Consider the following 12,586-nt stretch of genomic DNA (forward strand, 5'->3'; position numbering starts at 1 on the left):
TGGGTCACATGGGGTCATTGAGTACTTATATAGGACTAGGGTGGCTGACCTGGGGTCATTGAGTACTTATATAGGACTAGGGTGGGTCACATGGTGTCATTGAGTACTTATATAGGACTAGGGTGGGTCACATGTGGTCATTGAGTACTTATATAAGACTAGCGTGGGTCACATGGGGTCAATGTGTACATATATAGGATTAGGGTGGGTCCAATGGGGTCATTGAGTACATATATAGGACTAGGGTTGGTCACATGGGGTCATTGAGCACTAATATAGGACTAGGGTGGGTCACCTGGGGTCATTGAGTACTTTTATAGGACTAGGATGAGTCACATGGGGTCATGGAGTACTTATATAGGACTAGGGTGGGTCACATGGGGTCATTGAGTACTTATATAGGACTAGGGTGGGTCACATTAGGTCATTGAGTACTTAATTGGACTAGGGTGGGTCACATGGGGTTATTGTGTACATATATAGGACTAGGGTGGGTCACATGGGTTCATTGACTACATATATAGGACTAGGGTGGGTCACATGGGGTCATAGAGCACTAATATATGACTAGGGTGTGTCACCTGCGGTCATTGAGTACATATATAGGACTAGGGTTGGTCACATGGGGTCAGTGAGCACTAATATAGGACTAGGGTGGGTCACCTGGGGTCATTGAGTACTTATATAGTACTAGGATGGGACACATGGGGTCATTGAGTACTTATATAGGACTAGGGTGGGTCACATGGGGTCATTGAATACTTATATAGGACTAGCGTGGGTCACATGGGGTCATTGAGTACTTATATAGGACTAGGGTGGGTCAAATGGAGTTGTTGAGTACTTATATAGGACTAGGATGGGTCACATGGGGTTATTGAGTACTTTTATATGACTAGGGTGGGTCACATGGGGTCATTGAGTACATATATAGGATTAGCGTGGGTCACATGGGGTCATTGTGTACATATATAGGACTAGGGTGGGTCACATGGAGTCATTGACTACATATATAGGACTAGGGTGGGTCACATGGGGTCATAGAGCACTAATATATGACTAGGGTGGGTCACCTGGGGTCATTGAGTACGTATATAGAACTAGGGTGGATCACATGGGGTCATTGAGTACTCATGTAGGACTAGCGTGTGTCACACGGGGTCATTGAGTACTTATATAGGACTAGGGTAGGTCACATGGGGTCATTGAGTACTTATATAGGACTAGTGTTATTTAATCGAGCAAATTTTTATTACTTACTCCACTCACAGCCAATAATTCGTTGATTCCGGTTTGAGCACTACCTTCTATCACTTTCCGGATAGTCACAAATAAATTAGCTGGTTTTATTTTGTTAATGATTTTATTTTTTTTATATATTTTTTCTGTTAATACAAAACAAATTAACTCGCGTTACAATACAACGAACCTGAGACAAAGGACTAATTAATCAGTCAATCCTCGCATCTCGGTAACTGACCCAAGCCCCCACTCACAGTAATCAATGCGCATGCGCTCAGAAAACGCTCCCAAACCAATCAGGCAGAATTTTTCCGCCACGATTTATAGCGCATACTGATTGGTTCAACCATCGCGAAAATAATTCCTAACACATTGCCCCCCTTGAAGCGATAAGCTTCAATTATATAATTCGCTTTACATTTTATGATATACTTAAAACAATAACAGTGGTTTATCGTTATTTAAATTTAATTACGATCAATCGGAAGAATGGCTAATTTGGTTAATGATCTAACCATACTCCCATTTTGATGACGGATGGTTGCGGTGCGAACTACGCCATCTGGACCAGGGTGAATTTGTTCTATTCTTCCTAGTTGCCAGTGAAGAGGATGTACACCAGGCTGACGGATAAGAAACATATCGTTGATTTTAGGCGGAATTCCTTTGCTTATTTGCCATTTCCACCTTTGCTGCAGTTGACAGAGATATTCAGAGCTCCATCGTCGCCAGAAGTGTTGACGCATTCTTTCCACTCGTTGCCAGCGTATCAGACGACCTTCTTTTTCCTCGGTTATGTCCACATTAGGGAAATCATCAAGACGCGAACCAATCAGAAAATGCCCAGGAGTTATACACGACAGGTCATTTGGATCATCGCTTAATGGCGTTATCGGTCGGGAATTTAGGATTGCTTCTATCTCGCATAAGATCGTTTGAACCTCTTCATAGGTTAAATGGGCATTTCCCATGATTCTATACATATGGTATTTACATGATTTTACCGCCGCCTCCCATAAACCGCCAACATGCGGGGCATACGGAGGTATGAATTTCCATTCAATTTCTAAATCACTTAAATACTGTTTCACTTCATCTTGAACATTTTGTTCCTTTATGAAACGATAAACATTCTTGAGCTGATTGTAAGCTCCGACAAAGGTTGTCCCGTTATCAGAACAAATCTGACTCGGTCTTCCTCTTCGTGATATGAAGCGTTTTAAAGCTGCTAAAAAACACTGTGATGTCAAATCGCTTACCACTTCAATATGGCAAGCCTTTGTGACAAAACATACAAAAATCGCTACGTAAGCCTTATGCAACTTGGCGTTTCGTCTTTTGCCTTCACGAATGTTAATTGGTCCAGCATAGTCTACACCGGTAATTAAAAATGGCCTGGAAACTCTTACCCTGGTAGAAGGTAAGTCCCCCATAATTGCTTCCGATGTCGAAGGTTTGCACTTAAAGCAAACTATGCAAGAGCGTAACACCTTCTTTACGCTCGTACGTAGTCCGATGGGCCAGTATCTACGGCGCACTGCAGCCATCGTACCTTGAACCCCCGCGTGGAGGTGTGATATATGCTCCTTTTTTATAATTAACTCTGTAAATTTATTATTTCGAGGCAAGACTAGTGGATGCCTTGCGTCATAATCTAACAACGAGTTTCTTAAACGGCCTCCTACTCGAATAAGATTCTCACTATCAAGAAATGGGTTCAAGGATATCAATTTACTTGACCCCTTGATCGTCAAACCTTGTTTTAAATTCCGATACTCGATTGCAAAATGCTGCCCCTGAATTAATTTAACAAAAATTCGAAGAGTCCTTCTTATCTCTTTAATGGATATAGTTATCGTACTTGGCTTATCCTTGTTAGGTAAAGCAACTCGGGCACAATACGACACAACTCTCAAAAGTTTGTCAACATTAGAGTATGCCATAATTAACGAGTCTATCAAGGATGACACAGTTGTTGCTAACAGATTTCTTTCAATCCTTCGTTCTGGCACGCTTATAGAGTCCTTAGTAAAGTTAGAACTCGGCCATTCTTTCTCATTTTGAGTTAGAAATGTCGGTCCATGCCACCACAAACTTGACAGTTTCAATAATGCAGGCTCTATCCCGCGTGATACAAGATCGGCCGGGTTATCAGTTGTGGGAACATGTCTCCACTTATAACTACTTGTCAATTCTTGAATTTCTCCTACTCGGTTAGCCACAAAGGTTGACCATGTTCGAGATTCGGAATGTATCCAATTCAGAGTAATTGTAGAGTCACACCAAAGAATCACTGATTCTTCGTTAATATCTAAGGATTGAGTTATCTTTTCCACCAATTTGGCAAGCATCACGGCAGCACACAGCTCTAATCGTGGTAGTGAAATAGCCCGTAATGGCGCGACTCTCGACTTGGAACATAGCAATTCAGTTCCAACGGTGCCATCGTAAGCGCGACATCGAATATACACGCAAGCTCCGTAAGCTCGTTCACTTGCATCAGCAAATCCATGAATTTGCAACCCTGTTGCATGTTTATATTTTACACACCGTGGTATGGATAGCTGCTGTATGCTTCCGATTTGTGACCGCCACGCATTCCAACGAGTGTCTATATAAAGAGGTACTGATTCGTCCCAAGCTAAGTTATCCCTCCAAAGTTCCTGCATTATGAGTTTGACAGTTATGAAAACTGGTCCCAACAGCCCTAGCGGATCGAACAATTTTGATATTTCAGATAAAATCCCGCGCTTAGTGGAGCGAGCTTCTATTGAGAAACCGCTATGCTTAAAATGAAGTGTATCCTGCTTTGGGTTCCAGTAAATTCCTAATATTCGCGAGTCACATTGTCCGTTTAATTCTATTAAGTCGGCCTTCTCATTGCTACATATGTCTGCTACATTGGATGACCATTTACTTAATTCGAAGTGCCCCTTTTTTAATATATCAACAATTTCCTTTCGGATAATCTTGATTTCGTTTATGGAGTCAGCTCCCGTTAGGAGGTCGTCCATATAAAAGTCACGACTTAAACATTTAGAGCCAATAGGAAATGCATTTGAATTCTCAATTGCCAATTGTTTTAGGCATCTTGTTGCTAGGAATGAAGCAGGGGAGGTGCCGTATGTTACTGTTGCCAACTCGTAGGTCCTTACGGAGCTACTGGGAGTTTCTCTCCACAATATTCGTTGTAGGGATGTTTGTTTCGGATCTACCATTATTTGCCGGTACATTTTTATTATGTCAGCCGTGATAACATAGAAAGGTAATCGAAATCTAAGTAATATCGACAATAAATCTTGTTGAATCACTGGTCCTGTGACCAATATATCATTCAATGATACTCCTGAAGCGCTAGGACATGATGCGTCGAACACTACTCTAAATCCTTGCCCATTTGATTTGGTAATGCAATGGTGAGGCATATAGTAGCCCTGGTCATTCTTCTCAGAGATCATATTTATTAATTTCATATGACCTAGGGTAATATATTCATGCATAAACTCGTTATATTTATAACGTAATTCCGGAATTCTATCTAACCTTCTTTCTAAATTAGTTAATCTTTTGTGAGCTATTACTCTTGAATCTCCCAATTTCTTTAATCCGTCTTTAATTATGGGCAATTTGACTACAAACCGACCTTCAGCATCGCGGTAAGTGTTTTCAACAAAATGGATTTCGCACATTTTTTCTTCGCTAGTAACCTTCGGCTTAGCCGATGTCGATTCTAACTCTTCAATGTGCCAAAATTTTTTTATAGCACTATTAAGTTCCTTATAGGAAGTACTGACATGGCAAGCTTGTAATTTTCCTTTCGTAGGAATGCTTCCTATCGAACGTCCGGCAAGTATCCAACTGAGCCTCGTTTTCTGGAGCATTGGATGATTTGGTGTTGCGTGAATTTGTCCAACGCAAAGTAGCGTCCAAAACACTTCTGCTCCTATGAGCATATCAACCTCACCGGAAACATTGAAAGTCGGATCTGCTAAACGTATATTACGCGGCAATTTATAAGTTTCTGTAGCTATTGTACAACAAGGAATTTTTTCTGTAATTCTTTCTGTTATGAAACATTCGATGATCGTATCATATGAATTTAATCGCGACCTTAATTCCACTTTGGTCATTTCAGTTACGGGACAACAAAATCCATTTACTCCACGTATGGATATGTTAACGCCCTTTGATTCAATCCCCAATTTCCTTGCAAAGCTCTTGGTTATCAGGTTAATTTGGGAACCGGAATCAAGGAGCACTCTGGCCCTTTGAATCTTGCCCCGTTTATCCAGCACATTGATTAACGCCGTAGACAACATGATCTGGTTTACACCCTTAGCTATTTGAGTTTGACAAATTGGAGCGGATGTATTAGAAAAATCCGCTACCGTAACTCTTTCCTCCTCCGATCTAAGAGGTATCTGTTTAACTGAATCCCCAGGGCCTCGATGCAACAATGTATTATGTTTGGCCTTACAATTCCTACAACTCCCTGACTTACAATCTCTACTAACGTGATCGGTAGACTTTAGACAATTGAAGCATATTTTACGTTTTCGAATCTCATTTATGCGTTGAATAATCGGTAAGGCCTTAAATTTGTCGCAAAAATAAATAACGTGTTTGCCTTGACAAAAATAACATTTCGAATTTCTCATTTGAGCCTTATTTATTTGATTTCCAATCTTATTATCATGCTGATTTTGATCGTTCGTGGTCAATGATATAACCGTTTTCCTTCTACGTTTGGGATCTATAGAAGCGTTGATTTCAATGTCACCTACTCTTTTGCTCACAACTGGGTTTTTAGATACCCCTTCAAGAATCTCACAGCGCAATCGCAAAAAGGATATAAATTGCCTAAATTCTGGTAATTCTGTAGTGGTTAAAGCTACCCCCCATTCTCTAGATGTTATTGGGTCCAATTTTGACGATAAAATGTATATTAGTAACTGATCCCAATGCTCGGTAGGACATTCTAACGCCTTTAATGCATTTATGTGTCTAGCGGCCCCATCTGTTATTTGTCTTAATTGGCGCGCATTTTCCTCCAGCATTACCGGTAATTCAAATATTGAATGAATGTGATTTCTTACAATAATACGTTTGTTGTCATACCGTGTCCTCAAAAGGTCCCAAGCTATCGCGTAATTACCTTCCGATAATTCCAACGATTCTATCAATTCAGCGGCCTCGCCAGATAACGAGGAACGTAAATATTGTAATTTTTGAAGGTCGCTCAATGTCATGTTTACGTGTATTAATGATTTGAAAGCGTTTGCGAACGGAAACCAATCCTCATAACCCCCAGCAAACGTAACCAAATTAATTTTTGGCAATCTTACAGAGGCAGATCCATTTCCGATTTCAACCGGAGCTTCTCTTGCTATCGTGCTCGTTGTACTGGTACTACCCTTCATTGATCCCAGCTTTTCCCTTATTTTCGCAGATATTTCAAAATAACTTTCTTCAAATTTTACTCTATCACCTATTTCATTTTCCTCATCTAATTGCTCTAAAGAAGTTTGTACATTTTGATATTCACTAAAATATTTCTCTAGCATAATCCTTCTTTCTTCAATATTAGCAACTACCGCAGCGGTTAACTCCCCGCATCCATCTATATAGTTAGCTATTCGGGTGCATGCCCCTTTTAAGGCGGCTCTTTGCCTTCTTAATGTTGGGAGGTCACTCATGACCGACATTTTAACTGATAACTTCAAATTCAACTCTTCTCTATCTTGATTAGTTTAACGCAAACAACAAGTACTAAGACTAACCTTAATGTTCCAAAAAAAAAGAAAGAAATGCAGCATCCATAGGTCGCCGGTTCGGATCCGGCTCGAAGGACCAACAAAATGTTATTTAATCGAGCAAATTTTTATTACTTACTCCACTCACAGCCAATAATTCGTTGATTCCGGTTTGAGCACTACCTTCTATCACTTTCCGGATAGTCACAAATAAATTAGCTGGTTTTATTTTGTTAATGATTTTATTTTTTTTATATATTTTTTCTGTTAATACAAAACAAATTAACTCGCGTTACAATACAACGAACCTGAGACAAAGGACTAATTAATCAGTCAATCCTCGCATCTCGGTAACTGACCCAAGCCCCCACTCACAGTAATCAATGCGCATGCGCTCAGAAAACGCTCCCAAACCAATCAGGCAGAATTTTTCCGCCACAATTTATAGCGCATACTGATTGGTTCAACCATCGCGAAAATAATTCCTAACAACTAGGGTGGGTCACATGGGGTCATTGAATACTTATATAGGACTAGCGTGGGTCACATAGGGTCATTGAGTACTTATATAGGACTAGGGTGGGTCACATGGAGTTATTGAGTACTTATATAGGACTAGGGTGGGTCACAATAGGTCATTGAGTACTTATATAGGACTAGGGTTGGTCACATAGGGTCATTGAGTACTTATATAGGACTAGGGTGGGTCACATGTGGTCATTGAGTACTTATATAGGACAAGGGTGGGTCACATGCGGTCATTGAGTACTTATATAGGACTAGGGTGGGTCACATGGGGTAATTGAGTACTTATATAGGACAAGGGTGGGTCACATGGGGTCATTGAGTACTTATATAGGACTAGGGTGGCTGACCTGGGGCCATTGAGTACTTATATAGGACTAGGGTGGGTCACATGGTGTCATTGAGTACTTATATAGTACTAGGGTGGGTCACATGTGGTCATTGAGTACTTATATAAGACTAGCGTTGGTCACATGGGGTCATTGTGTACATATATAGAATTAGGGTGGGTCACATGGGGTCATTGAGTACATATATAGGACTAGGGTTGGTCACATGGGGTCATTGAGCACTAATATAGGACTAGGGTGGGTCACCTGGGGTCATTGAGTACTTTTATAGGACTAGGGTGGCTGACCTGGGGTCATTGAGTACTTATATAGGACTAGGATGAGTCACATGGGGTCATTAAGTACTTATATAGGACTAGGGTGGGTCACATGGGGTTATTGAGCACTTATATAGGACTAGGGTGGGTCACATGGGGTCATTGTGTACATATATAGGACTAGGGTGGGTCACATGGGGTCATAGAGCAATAATATATGACTAGGGTGGGTCACCTGCGGTCATTGAGTACATATATAGGACTAGGGTTGGTCACATGGGGTCATTGAGCACTAATATAGGACTAGGGTGGGTCACCTGGGGTCATTGAGTACTTATATAATACTAGGATGGGTCACATGGGGTCATTGAGTACTTATATAGGACTAGGGTGGGTCACATGGGGTCATTGAATACTTATATAGGACTAGCGTGGGTCACATGGGGTCATTGAGTACTTATATAGGACTAGGGTGGGTCAAATGGAGTTGTTGAGTACTTATATAGGACTAGGGTGGGTCACATGGGGTTATTGAGTACTTTTATATGACTAGAGTGGGTCACATGGGGTCATTGAGTACATATATAGGACTAGCGTGGGTCACATGGGGTCATTGTGTACATATATAGGACTAGGGTGGGTCACATGGAGTCATTGACTACATATATAGGACTAGGGTGGGTCACATGGGGTCATAGAGCACTAATATATGACTAGGGTGGGTCACCTGGGGTCATTGAGTACGTATATAGAACTAGGGTGGGTCACATGGGGTCATTGAGTACTCATATAGGACTAGCGTGTGTCACATGGGGTCATTGAGTACTTATATAGGACTAGGGTAGGTCACATGGGGTCATTGAGTACTTATATAGGACTAGGGTGGGTCACATGGGGTCATTGAATACTTATATAGGACTAGCGTGGGTCACATAGGGTCATTGAGTACTTATATAAGACTAGGGTGGGTCACATGGAGTTATTGAGTACTTATATAGGACTAGGGTGGGTCACAATAGGTCATTGAGTACTTATATAGGACTAGGGTTGGTCACATAGGGTCATTGAGTACTTATATAGGATTAGGGTGGGTCACATGTGGTCATTGAGTACTTATATAGGACAAGGGTGGGTCAAATTAGGTCATTGAGTACTTATATAGGACTAGGGTAGGTCACATGGGGTCATTGAGTACTTATATAGGACTAGGGTGGGTCACATAGGGTCATTGAATACTTATATAGGACTAGCGTGGGTCACATGGGGTCATTGAGTACTTATATAGGACTAGGGTGGGTCACATGGGGTGATTGAGTAATTATATAGAACTAGGGTGGGTCACATGGGGTCATTGAGTACTTATATAGAACTAGGTTGGGTCACATGGGGTCATTCAGTACTCATATAGGACTAGCGTGGGTCACATGGGGTCATTGAGTACTTATATAGGACTAGGGTAGCTCACATGGGGTCATTGAGTACTTATATAGGACTATGGTGGGTCACATTAGGTCATTGAGTACTTATATAGGACTAGGGTGTGTCACATAGGGTCATTGAATACTTATATAGGACTAGCGTGGGTCACATGGGGTCATTGAGTACTTATATAGGACTAGGGTAGGTCACATGGGGTCATTGAGTACTTATATAGGACTAGGGTGGGTCACATAGGGTCATTGAATACTTATATAGGACTAGCGTGGGTCACATGGGGTCATTGATTACTTATATAGGTCTAGGGTGGGTCACATGGAGTTATTGAGTACTTATATAGGACTAGGGTGGGTCACATAGGGTCATTGAGTACTTATATAGGACTAGGGTGGGTCACATGGAGTTATTGAGTACTTATATAGGACTAGGGTGGGTCACAATAGGTCATTGAGTACTTATATAGGACTAGGGTTGGTCAGATAGGGTCATTGAGTACTTATATAGGACTAGGGTGGGTCACATGTGGTCATTGGGTACTTATATTGGACAAGGGTGGGTCAAATTAGGTCATTGAGTACTTATATAGGACTAGGTTGGGTCACATGGGGTCATTGAGCACTAATATAGGACTAGGGTGGGTCACCTGGGGTCATTGAGTACTTATATAGGACTAGGATGAGTCACATGGGGTCATTGAGTACTTATATAGGACTAGGGTGGGTCACATGGGGTGATTGAGTAATTATATAGGACTAGCGTGGGTCACATGGGGTCATTGTGTACTTATATAGGACTAGGGTGGGTCACATGGGGTCATTGAGTACTTATATAGGACTAGGGTGGGTCACATGGGGTGATTGAGTAATTATATAGTACTGGGGTGGGTCACATGGGGTCATTGTGTACATATATAGGATTAGGGTGGGTCACATGGGGTCATTGAGTACATATATAGGACTAGGGTGGGACAGATGAGGTCATTGAGTACTTATATAGGACTAGGGTGGGTCACATGGGGTCATTGAGCACTAATATAGGACTAAGGTGGGTCACATGGGGTCATTGAGCACTAATATAGGACTAGGGTGGGTCACCTGGGGTCATTGAGTACTTCTATTGGACTAGGATGAGTCACATGGGGTCATTGAGTACTTATATAGGACTAGGGTAGGTCACATGGGGTCATTGAGTACTTATATAGGACTAGGGTGGGTCACATAGGGTCATTGAATACTTATATAGGACTAGCGTGGGTCACATGGGGTCATTGAGTACTTATATAGGACTAGGGTGGGTCACATGGGGTGATTGAGTAATTATATAGTACTGGGGTGGGTCACATGGGGTCATTGTGTACATATATAGGATTAGGGTGGGTCACATGGGGTCATTGAGTACATATATAGGACTAGGGTGGGACAGATGTGGCCATTGAGCACTAATATAGGACTAGGGTGGGTCATCTGGGGTCATTGAGTACTTATATAAGACTAGGATGAGTCACATGGGGTCATTGAGTACTTATATAGGACTAGGGTGGGTCACATTAGGTCATTGAGTACTTATATAGGACTAGGGTGGTCACATGGATTTATTGAGTACTTATATAGGACTAGGGTGGGTCACATGTTGTCATTGAGTCCCTTTATAGGACTAGCGTGGGTCACATGGGGTCATTGTGTACATATATAGGACTAGGGTGAGTCACATGGGGTCATTGACTACATATATAGGACTAGGGTGGGTCACATGGGGTGATAGTGCACTAATATATGACTAGGGTGGGTCAGCTGGGGTCATTGAGTACTTATATAGAACTAGGGTGGGTCACATGGGGTCATTGAGTCCTTATATAGGACTAGCGTGGGTCACATGGGGTCATTGAGCACTAATATAGGACTATAGTGGGTCACCTGGGGACATTGAGTACTTATATAGTTCTAGGATGGGTCACATGGGGTCATTGAGTACTTATATAGAACTAGGGTGGGTCACATGGGGTCATTGAATACTTATATAGGACTAGCGTGGGTCACATGGGATCATTGAGTAGTTATATAGGACTAGGTTGGGTCACATGGAGTTATTGAGTACTTATATACGACTAGGGTGGGTCAAATTAGGTCATTGAGTACTTATATAGGACTAGGGTGGGTCACATGGGGTTATTGAGTACTTATATATGACTAGGGTTGGTCACATGGGGTCATTGAGTACTTATATAGGACTAGCGTGGGTCACATGGGGTCATAGAGCACTAATATATGACTAGGGTGTGTCACCTGGGGTCATTGAGTACTTATATAGAACTAGGGTGGGTCACATGGGGTCATTCAGTACTCATATAGGACTAGCGTGGGTCACATGGGGTCATTGAGTACTTATATAGGACTAGGGTAGCTCACATGGGGTCATTGAGTACTTATATAGGACTAGGGTGGGTCACATAGGGTCATCGAATACTTATATAGGACTAGGGTGGGTCACATTAAGTCATTGAGTACTTATATAGGACTAGGGTGGGTCACATGGGGTCATTGAGTACTTATATAGGACTAGTGTGGGTCACAAGGCGTCATTGTGTACTTATATAGGACTAGGGTGGTCACATGGTGTCATTGAGTACTTATATAAGACTAGCGTGGGTCGCATGTGGTCATTGAGTACTTATATAGGACCAGGGTGGGTCACAATAGGTCATTGAGTACTTATATAGGACAAGGGTGGGTCAAATTAGGTCATTGAGTACTTATATAGGACTAGGGTGGGTCACATGGGGTCATTGAGCACTAATATAGGACTAGGGTGGGTCACCTGGGGTCATTGAGTACTTATATAGAACTAGGGTGGGTCACATGGGGTCATTGAGTACTCATATAGGACTAACGTGGGTCACATGGGATCATTGAGTACTTATATAGGACTAGGTTAGGTCACATGGGGTCATTGAGTACTTATATAGGACTAGGGTGGGTCACATAGGGTCATTGAATACTTATATAGGACTAGCGTGGGTCACATG

General features: G+C 41.8%; 1 protein-coding gene across 1 annotated transcript in view; it reads right to left on the reverse strand.

Annotated features, from left to right (window-relative positions):
- The window catches only part of LOC136777822 (uncharacterized), a 40,871-nt gene extending 33,924 nt beyond the window's left edge, over window positions 1–6,947 (reverse strand). Inside the window, exons 1-3 of the mRNA XM_066734412.1 lie at window positions 1,718–6,947; window positions 1,577–1,636; window positions 1,261–1,385 (exon numbers count right to left, since the gene is read on the reverse strand). Coding sequence (XP_066590509.1) covers window positions 1,261–1,385; window positions 1,577–1,636; window positions 1,718–6,947 — 5,415 coding nt within the window. The remainder of the gene's footprint in view (window positions 1–1,260; window positions 1,386–1,576; window positions 1,637–1,717) is intronic.
- Between the last annotated feature and the right edge of the window lie 5,639 nt (window positions 6,948–12,586).

Source organism: Prorops nasuta, unplaced genomic scaffold (assembly GCF_024137725.1).
Source record: "Prorops nasuta isolate Cenicafe-Biocafe unplaced genomic scaffold, Cenicafe_Pnas_1.2 PNAS00012, whole genome shotgun sequence".
NCBI lineage: Eukaryota > Metazoa > Arthropoda > Insecta > Hymenoptera > Bethylidae > Prorops > Prorops nasuta.